The sequence below is a fragment of the Mustelus asterias genome, unplaced genomic scaffold (genome assembly GCF_964213995.1).
Source record: "Mustelus asterias unplaced genomic scaffold, sMusAst1.hap1.1 HAP1_SCAFFOLD_3918, whole genome shotgun sequence".
Taxonomy (NCBI): Eukaryota; Metazoa; Chordata; class Chondrichthyes; order Carcharhiniformes; family Triakidae; genus Mustelus; species Mustelus asterias.
The window spans coordinates 1-9,352 of NW_027593863.1; the positions used below are offsets into that span (position 1 = coordinate 1).

The 9,352-nt window shown below is 45.1% G+C and overlaps 1 protein-coding gene across 1 annotated transcript; it reads right to left on the reverse strand.

Annotated features, from left to right (window-relative positions):
* Positions 1 to 3,738: 3,738 nt before the first annotated feature.
* LOC144490850 (deformed epidermal autoregulatory factor 1 homolog) lies at positions 3,739 to 8,710 on the reverse strand (the record flags this gene model as incomplete). Its single annotated transcript, XM_078208546.1, has 4 exons — positions 8,565 to 8,710; positions 8,288 to 8,410; positions 7,749 to 8,002; positions 3,739 to 3,816 (listed from the first exon to the last, which is right to left on the reverse strand). Coding segments are annotated over exons 2-4 (333 nt in total), but the record flags the coding sequence as incomplete, so codon positions are not given.
* Positions 8,711 to 9,352: the final 642 nt, after the last annotated feature.

A 9,352-nucleotide genomic window follows, 5' to 3' on the forward strand; every position in this document is an offset into this window, starting at 1 on the left:
GAATGGCGAGATATGGTCCCTGGAAGGGTAGGGGGTTTTAGTTAAGTCGGGCAGCATGGTCGGTGCAGGCTTGGAGGGCTGAAAGGCCTGTTCCTGTGCTGTAATTTTATTTGTTCTTTGTTCTTTTTATAAATAGTAACAAAGACGGTAACAGGGGGTAATATCAGTTACATGGCTAAGATGGTTATCGAGGGATATGGGCCAAATGCGGGCAATTGGGACAAGCTTAGGGGTTTAAGAAAAAAAGGGCGGCATAGACAAGTTGGGCCGAAGGGCCTGTTTCCATGCTGTAAACCTCTATGTGGAATGGGTCTGCTTAAGGGCCAAAAAGAGGGTCACTGCAAGGAGCAGTGACTGAGATACTGAGTACTTTGCATCTGTCTTCACCAAGTCACAGTGAAAGAAGAGGTTGAGAGACTAGATGGGCTACAAATTGATAAAAAAGGGATCTTATAAAAGCTGACTATACTTAAAGTTGCTAATTCACCAAGACTGAATAAGATTAATCCTAGAATGCTAAGGGAAGTGAGGGAGGAAATTGGAGAGGCACTGGCATAATCTTGCAAACCTTGTTAGATACAGGAATCGTGCCAGAAACTGGAGAATTGCAAATGTTATATCCTTCTTCAAAAAAACAGTGCAAGGATAGAGCAATACACAAGCCCGTCTGTTTAACCTTGGTGATGGGATAGCTTTTAGAAACAACAATCAGGAACAAAATTAACAGTCGCTTGGAAATTGAGGCCAATTAATTAAGGAACGCCAGCACAGATTTGTCAAAGGCAAATCATGTTTAACTAACTTCATTGATGTGGTAACAGAGATGGTCGATGAAGTCGATATGGGCTTCCAAAAGGCATTTGATAAAGAGCCACGTAATAGGCTTGCCAGCAATGTGGAAGCCATGCAATAAAAGGGAAAGTGGCAGAGTGACAGGAAACAGAGAGTAGTTGAACAGTTGCTTTTCAGACTGGGGTTTCCCGGGAGTGGGGGGCTGTAATAACTCCACGGAGGTGAAAGTCCTGTCACCAAGTTACTTTATTTACACCATACATCTATTCACAGCCAGCTCTCCAGTTGCTCCCTGCTGAATGCAGACTGGGAGTCTGGCATACCTGCTTTAAATAGGGAGCTTCCATGAGGCTTCCTGATTTAACCATCAAATAAGACTCATCAGATACTTCTTTTTGTGTACCAACCAAATAAACTAAATCAAATTAACTGAGGGACAACTTAAAAGGGGCAGCTCCCCAAAAGGAGGGGGACCCGCCTGAACCAAAAAGCAAAGTAGAAAGGAAACTTAAACATCAAATTAAAATGTGGTTATTGGGGTCGATAATACACCCCAGCTCCTGCAGTGCCCAGCAGGCACGGAAGGAGTCAACTGTGTCCGTGGACACCGCATGCTCCCTCTCTAGGGACACCTGGCCGTGAATATAGCCAGGTTAGAGGGGCAGACAGTCAGGGTGGACGATCCTGTCAATCGCCCGCTGTCTGGATCTATTGATGGCTAAGACTCATCAGGTAGTTCTTTTCATACCAACCAAATAAACGAACTTAAATTAACTAAGGGACAAATGAAAAGGGGCAGCTCCCCAAAAAGGAGGGGGAACAGCCTGAACCAAAAAACAAATCACAAAGGAAACTTAAAACACCAAATTATAATGTGATTATCGGGGTTGATAATACCCCCAGCCCCTGCGGTGCCCAGCGGGCGCGGAAGGCGTCAACTGCGCAAGACTCATCAGGTAGTTCATACTCTAGCAAGCCAACGTCAATAGCCTGGCTGAAGTCACCACAGTGGCACGATAGCCAACTGCTTTTCTTGATCTATATTAATGACCTAGACTTGGCTATGCAGGGCACAATTCCAAAATCTGCAGAAGATACAAAACTTAGGAGTACTGTGCACGGAGAGGAGTACAGTGTTAGATTTCAAGAGGACATCTACAGGTTGGTGGTATGGGGAATCCCCTTTGTGCAAAATTGTTGAAGATGGGGGAATAGGCTGAGATAGTGGATAAAAAGACATATGGGATCTTGGGCTTCATAGAGCAATAAGTACAAAGGCAAGTTATGATGAATCTTCATTAAACCCTGGTTCAGCTTTAAACAGAGCATTCTGACCAATTCTGGCCACAACACTTTCAAAAAGGTGTGATGGCAGACAAGATTTACAAGAATGATTTCAGTGAAGAGAGACATCAGTTACGTGGAGAGATTGGAGAAGCTTGGGCTTTAGAGAAGGTTGAAAAGTGTTCAAAATAAGGTGGGATGTAGACTAAGTAGATAGGGAAAAACTGTTCCAATTGGCAGAAGCATCGAGAACCAGAGGAGACTGATATAAGGTGATTGGTTAAAAACAACAGTTATACAAGGAACAGCTTTTTTTACGCAGCGAGTGGTTAGAATTGGGAATGCACTCAGCGTGTGGAGGAAGCAGATTCAACAGGATTTTCATAGAGCAGTTGAATAATTATCCATTCCCAGTGACGTTAATGCGATTTCACAGCTATTCTTAGTGATGGTAATGAAGTCTCCACTATTCCCAGTGATATTAATGCAAATTTCCCACTGTTCCTGGTGATGCTAATACAATTTCTTTGATGTCCCTGGTGATGTTAATATGATTTTCCTGTTACTCCCAGTGATGTGAATGCAAATTTCCCATTATTCCCAGTAATGTTAATGCGATTTCTCTGCTGTTCCCAGTGATAGTGATTTTCCTGCCATCCCCAGTGAATGATGAAACCAAGTAACAAAGTAAGCAACATTTCTTTTTAAAAACAGGAAATTTCAGTTAGCTTTTGCCTCTCCTATTTGTTTATGTACACACAGAAATGCATAGAATCATAGAACCCTACAGAGCAGAAGTAGGCCATTTGGTCCATCGAGTCTGCACTGACCCCAATCCCACCCAGGCCCTATCTCCATAACCCCATGCATTTACCCTAGATAGTCCCCCTGACACTAAGGGTCAATTTAGCATGACCAATCCACCTAACCCGCACATCTTTGGACTGTGGGAGGAAACCGGAGCACCCGGAGGAAACCCACGCAGACACGGAGAGAACGTGCAAACTCCACACAGACAGTGACCCAAGCCGGGAGTCGAACCTGGGTCCCTGGCACTGTGAGACAGCAGTGCTAACCACTGTGCCATCGTGCCACCCACCACTCAGATAATCACATAATCCTTGTGCAAATAGTTAATTAAAAATGCTCAAAGATCCAACTTTTCCAGAAAGGAGTAGAGCTTCTTAAATAGTCGAGCGAGGGGCAATTACAGGCAAATACTTATGGAACTGCCCAAAATAGTCAGCGTGTTCAATACAATTTAAGTCTGTAAGGCATTGTAATTGATGCTTTGATGATGTAAAAGTCAATGATATCTGGACAATTTAGGCAGCAGCTCAGGATCAGCAGGAATAGTTGGTCATTGCTGTCATTACAACATAACACCAATAGTTACAAATGTTGGAAAATGATGCAAAGGAAACATTTCTCCAGCACTTTTCAAAACTTCAAGATGTCACAACACACTTTTCAGCCAATGGTGTGCTGATTTTTGAAGTGCAGTCGCTCTTGTATAGCAGGATATAACCCCAGTGGCGGCACCGTGATTAGATGCTTGTGTTTCTATAAAGGCTAATGGTCGTCATCTCATGGCTCCATCCCACCATTCCCATCTGGAAGCAGTAAGTCAGGTAAATGTGAGATCACTCTCCTCTCACTCACCTTAATAATGATCTCAGTTTTCCCATCCACATCCTCAGCAGAATGAAATGGCACCTGGTTCTGGTACTGGTTTAGACTCTACATTTTACAGAAAACAGACCATCAGAGAAACACCTCACTTAATGTCAACTTTGAGCCAAACCTTTGAAACATGGTTTTAAACATCCCATGTCATACACATTCCTCATTAACTTCACCACCTTGTTATCTCCATCCCCTCTGGTTAACTGGTGACTCAGGGGCTGACATTCCCCTCCCCTCCCCCTTCCAATCACTTTAGTGGAAAAGTACAAAACAGAAGGTCGACATTTTGGGCTGATTTTTTTTCCCCACTAAAATTACTGATGGGAGGCAACTTGCCCTATTAATTATTTAGCCCACCAAAGAGCAAGAGCAGGCCCGTAGGTCTGTAGGTTTATCGAGGCAAAAGGTGGCAGAGAGTGGGGAAGTTATGTCTTAACAGAGGCAAATGTTAGGAGATATTAAGGCCAGCAAAGGTGAAAGCTTTGTCACTGAATGGATACAGGAGAATGGGGATTCACAGGAGGCCACAGAAGGAGATGGAGGAGGATTTTATATTTGAACATTTGAGCACCATCAGCTAGTGTAGAGCAGTGAGGGACAGCAAGTTGGTGAATGGATCTTAGGGGCAATCAGATGCTGGGATCTATTCTGGATGATTTGGAGGTCATGATGTGGAGATGCCGGCGTTGGACTGGGATAAACACAGTAAGAAGTCTCACAACACCAGGTTAAAGTCCAACAGGTTTATTTGGTAGCAAAAGCCACGAGCTTTCGGAGCGCTGCTCCTTCGTCAGGTAAGTGGGAGTTCTGTTCACAAACAGGGCATATAAAGACACAAACTCAATTTACAAAATAATGGTTGGAATGCGAGTCTTTACAGGTAATCAAGTCTTAAAAGTACAGACAATGTGAGTGGAGAGAGGGTTAAGCACAGGTTAAAGAGATGTGTATTGTCTCCAGCCAGGACAGTTAGTGAGATTTTGCAAGCCCAGGCAAGTCATGGGGATTACAGATAGTGTGACATGAATCCAAGATCCCGGTTGAGGCCGTCCTCGTGTGTGCGGAACTTGGCTATCAGTCTCTGCTCAGCGACTCTGCGTTGTCGTGTGTCGTGAAGGCCGCCTTGGAGAACGCTTACCCGAAAAAACAATTTGTATTTATCTAATGCCTTTAAAATAATGAAACATCCCAGTGCTTATCAGGGGCATTATAAAACAAAGTGTAACGCAAGGGCACATAATGATGCAGCAATTCGGGGATGGCGAGAATGTATGAGAAGAGATTGACTAGGTTAGGATTGTTTTCACTGGAGTTCAGACGAATGAGGAGGGATCTCATAAAGACTTATAAAATTCTAATAGGACTAGACAGGGTAGATGCAAGGAGAATGTTCCCAATGGTGGGTGTGTCTAGAACCAGGGATCACAGTCTGAGGATGCGGGGTAGACCATTTAGGACAGAGATGAGGAGACATTTCTTTACCCAAAGAGTGGTGAGCCTGTGGAATTCATTACCACAGGAAGTAGTTGATGCCAAAACATTGAATGTATCCAAGAGGCGGCTAGATATAGCACTTGGGGCGAATGGGATCAAAGGTTATGGGGAAAAAGCAGGATTAGGCTACTGAGTTGGACGATCAGCCATGATCGTGATGAATGGTAGAGCAGGCTCGAAGGGCCAAATGGCCTCCTCCTGCTCCTATCTTCTATGATTCTATAAGGAGATACGAGGTCAGATGCCTAAAGGCATAGACAGAGGTAGGTTTTAAGGAGTGTTTTAAAGGAGGAAAGTGAGGTAGAGGGGTGAAGGGAGGGAATTCCAGAGCTCATGATCCTAGCAGCAGATGGTACAGCCACTAATGATGCAGCAATTAAAATCAAGGATACACAGCAGGCCGGAATTAGAGGAGCACAGATATCTAATAAGGTTGTGGGCTGGAGAAGATTACAGAGATAGAGAGAGATGATGCCTTGGAAAGATTTGAAAACAAAGAAGTACATGTTAAAATCAGGAGTCAGTGTGGGTTAGTGAGTGCAGAGGTGAACGGGAATGGAACTTACTGCGAGTTGAAACAAGGAGAGCACAGTTTTCGATTCAGCGAGGGCAGAATGTGGGAGACCAATAGGATTGTGTTGGGCTAATCAAATCTAGAGGTAACAAGGTGTGAAAGAGGGTTTCAGCAACACACGAGCTGAGACAGGGATGAAGTGGGACAATGTTGCAGAGATGGAATAGGGGCTCTTAGTGGTGGCAAGAATATGAATTCAGAAGCTCATCTCATCATCAAATGTGACATTAAGGTTGCAAATAGAGGGGCTTAATCTCAGGCTGTTGCTAGGTGGAGGGATGGAGTCAGTGGCTAGGGAACAGCGTTTGGAAAAAGGACTGAAAACAATGGTTTCAATCTTCTCAATATTTATTTGGAGGAAATTTCTGCTCATCCAGTACTGGAAGTCAAATAAGTAGTCTGACAATTTACCGACAGTGGAGGTGTTAAGGGAGGTAGAGCTGGCTGTTGTCAGCATCCTTGTGAAACCTAACATTATGTTTTTGTTTGAAGTGCCAAGTGGCAAATGTGAGGTTATTCACTTTGGAAACAAAAACAAGAAGGCAGATTACTACATGAATGGCTCTAAATTGGGGAGTGTGCAGCAGGAACCTGGGTGTCCTTGTGCACCAATCACTGAAGGTAAGCTTGCAGGTGCAGCAGGTGGTAAAGAAGGCAAATGGCATGTTGGTCTTCACTGCAAGAGGTTTTGAATACAGGAGCAAGGAAGTGTTGTTGCAATTATACAGATCCTTGGGTGAGGTCACACCGAGAGTATTGTGTGCAGTTTTGGTCTCCTTTTCTGAGAAAAGATGTTCTTGCTCTCGAAGGCGTGCAGCGAGGGTTTACCAGGCTGATTCCGGGAATGATGGGGCTGATGTATGAGGAGAGATTGACTAGGCTCGGATTGTTTTCGCTGGAGTTCAGACGAATAAGGGGGATCTCATAGAGACTTATCGAAATCTAACAGGACTACACAGGGTAGATGCAGGGAGGATGTTCCCGATGGTGGGGGAGTCCAGAACCAGGGGTCACAGTCTGAGGATACAGGGTAGACCATTTAGAATGGAGGTGAGGAGACATTTCTTCACCCAAAGAGTGGTGAGCCTGTGGAATTCACTACCACAGGAAGTAGTTGATGCCAAAATATTGAATGTACTCAAGAGGTGGCTAGTTATAGCACTTGGGCCGAATTAGATTAAAGGTTATGGGGAAAAAGCAGGATTAGGCTATTGAGTTGGATGATCAGCCATGATCGTAATGAATGGTGTAGCATGCTCGAAGGGCCAAATGGCCTCCTCCTGCTCCTATCTTCTATGTTTCTATGATAGCATGTGAATGAGAAATAGGAGTGGACCAAAGATACAATAAGAGACAGCAAATTGGTGAATGGACCTTAGGGGCAATCAAATGCTGGGACCTATTCTGGATGACTTGGAGGTTGCAGAAGGATACCAGAGTTGAGGGAGCTAAGAGGGAAGACATTACAAGAAGCCATGTCTGGAGGTGATGAGAAGATGTTGAAGGCTTTCAGCAGCAGTGGAGGTGTTACAGGGCAAAGGAAATAATGCTACAAAGCTAGAAATCATCAGTCTAGCAGAGTGGGGCAAGAGGGAGAGGGCCAGAGGAGTGGGATAGTGGGGAGCAATGAAGATTCCCCACCCCCACCAAACCTCAGTTCTTGCTGGTCAGTTGGGTTGGGATTGCAGCAGAGATCTAGTCATGGGTTGGGTGGGGGTTGGTGTCCTCGGTCTTGAACTGGTGTCTCTGATTGAGGCAGGATCGTGGATTAGCTCCAGGCTTCTACATCCCCCAGATTCTCTGGCCACATGGTACAGTCGAATCCTCTGATTAACATTGGGGTCTGTGTTTACAGAGATTGTCCTGGCTGCTGTATCACGTACTTCACTTGCCATGAAGCAATGTTGACACCACTCACCCCTTTCCTCTCACGTTCTGCCTGGAGCTTGGCTTGTGCAATGGCTCCGTCTTTTGAAGCGATGCTGGCTTGCTTTGCTTGCTCAATCAGTGTCTTCAGCTGCTGGGCTGTGGCCATCAATGAGTTGACCATTTCTTCTAGGTAGAGCCAGCTACGCTGCTCAGCTACCTCCAACCCATTCAAGGCTGTGGGTGAGATGGCTTTGGTCGGGGTGGAAGGAGTTGGCACTGCAAGGGCAGGGAGCGAGGTTAACACTATGGAAAGCAAAAGGAAGAAGATGGTAAATCAAACCTCTCAGACATCATTATCCAGAGATATGAAGTCATTACAGTGTTTCAAAATTGAGCGCAACAGTCTGACCATGCCCTGAGCCTAGTGACTTGTATCAACCAATACTCAATGTGGATGGAATCACAGAACCACTCAACAGGTCTGTGTCCATCCTGTACCCTTGCACAGCAACACCCTGCCCTTCTTAGCCCATCACCATTGCCCCTTCCTTACTCATGACTCACCCTGTGTTCCCTCCTCAAACTCACTGATGCTCTTTGAAGTGTGTGTATCTGGGCTGGCAGCTGCTCCCAGTGATGTCGGTGAGACAGACTGTGGAGATGACCGTGAGGGTCCTGTTGTATTCGTTTCCACCTGTGTTTGTGATCGTCCTGTGAAGAGATGAGCTCCTGTTATAGACTTTAAGCTCACAGCGTCAAAACGGACACCTTGCACATTGTCCATACAATGACAGAACTTGCTGTGTTTTACGTTGTACCAAACAAAAGTGTAAGTCGCAATCATGTTGCCAATCACTCTGCCTACCTTGAGTACCGTCGTCTCCACAGACTTCAGAAACCCCCAGCCCCGTACGGCCTCCCTGCCTGTGAGCCTCGTGCCCTTGTAGGGGGTAAGGGGTTTTATTTGCTGCGTCCCACCACCAATCTCGACAGGGCTGTGTCTGGTGAAGGCCATCCTCTGCACAGAAAGAACAGAATGCATTGCCTGAGAATGATGAATATCCTGTAACTCAGTGTAAACCCTCATGTGTGTCGGAATGAAGCACAAAATGCCTCTTGTAGCTGAAAATGGGGAAACAGGGTGAGTGTACTTCTGTTGGACTTGCTTTGCTCAGTTAACCAGCAATTAGTCCCAGTTAACATTCATCAGCTTTGCCTTTTCGGAAACAAAAGCAAACGACTGTGGTTGCTTGAAATCTGAAATATTACCAGAAAATACCAGAAATATTCAGCAGCTCAGACAGCATCTAGGGACATGAAAACAGCTAATGTTTCAAGTCGATGACTTTAAAAATTTACAGACTTTAAACAAGTACAGAGGCAGGGGAGATGGAACAGGCGTGCATAGAAGAAAAAGAAACATCTGTGGTAGAGAGATTTATGACTGCGGTTCTTTACGGGTATTCGAATGATACGCGTTCTTGTCGGTGCACGACAGTGAGAGACCATCAGCTTAGAATAAAATTTGTCTCCTGTACCAACAGAGACCATGGTTCAGGGTTCTCTCCAACAAAGCTGCACCTATTAAAAATCTTGGTGCTATAGGTCAAGGTAACATTGGCCCTGGTAATGGAGGCCCTGGTGTGGTTGGCA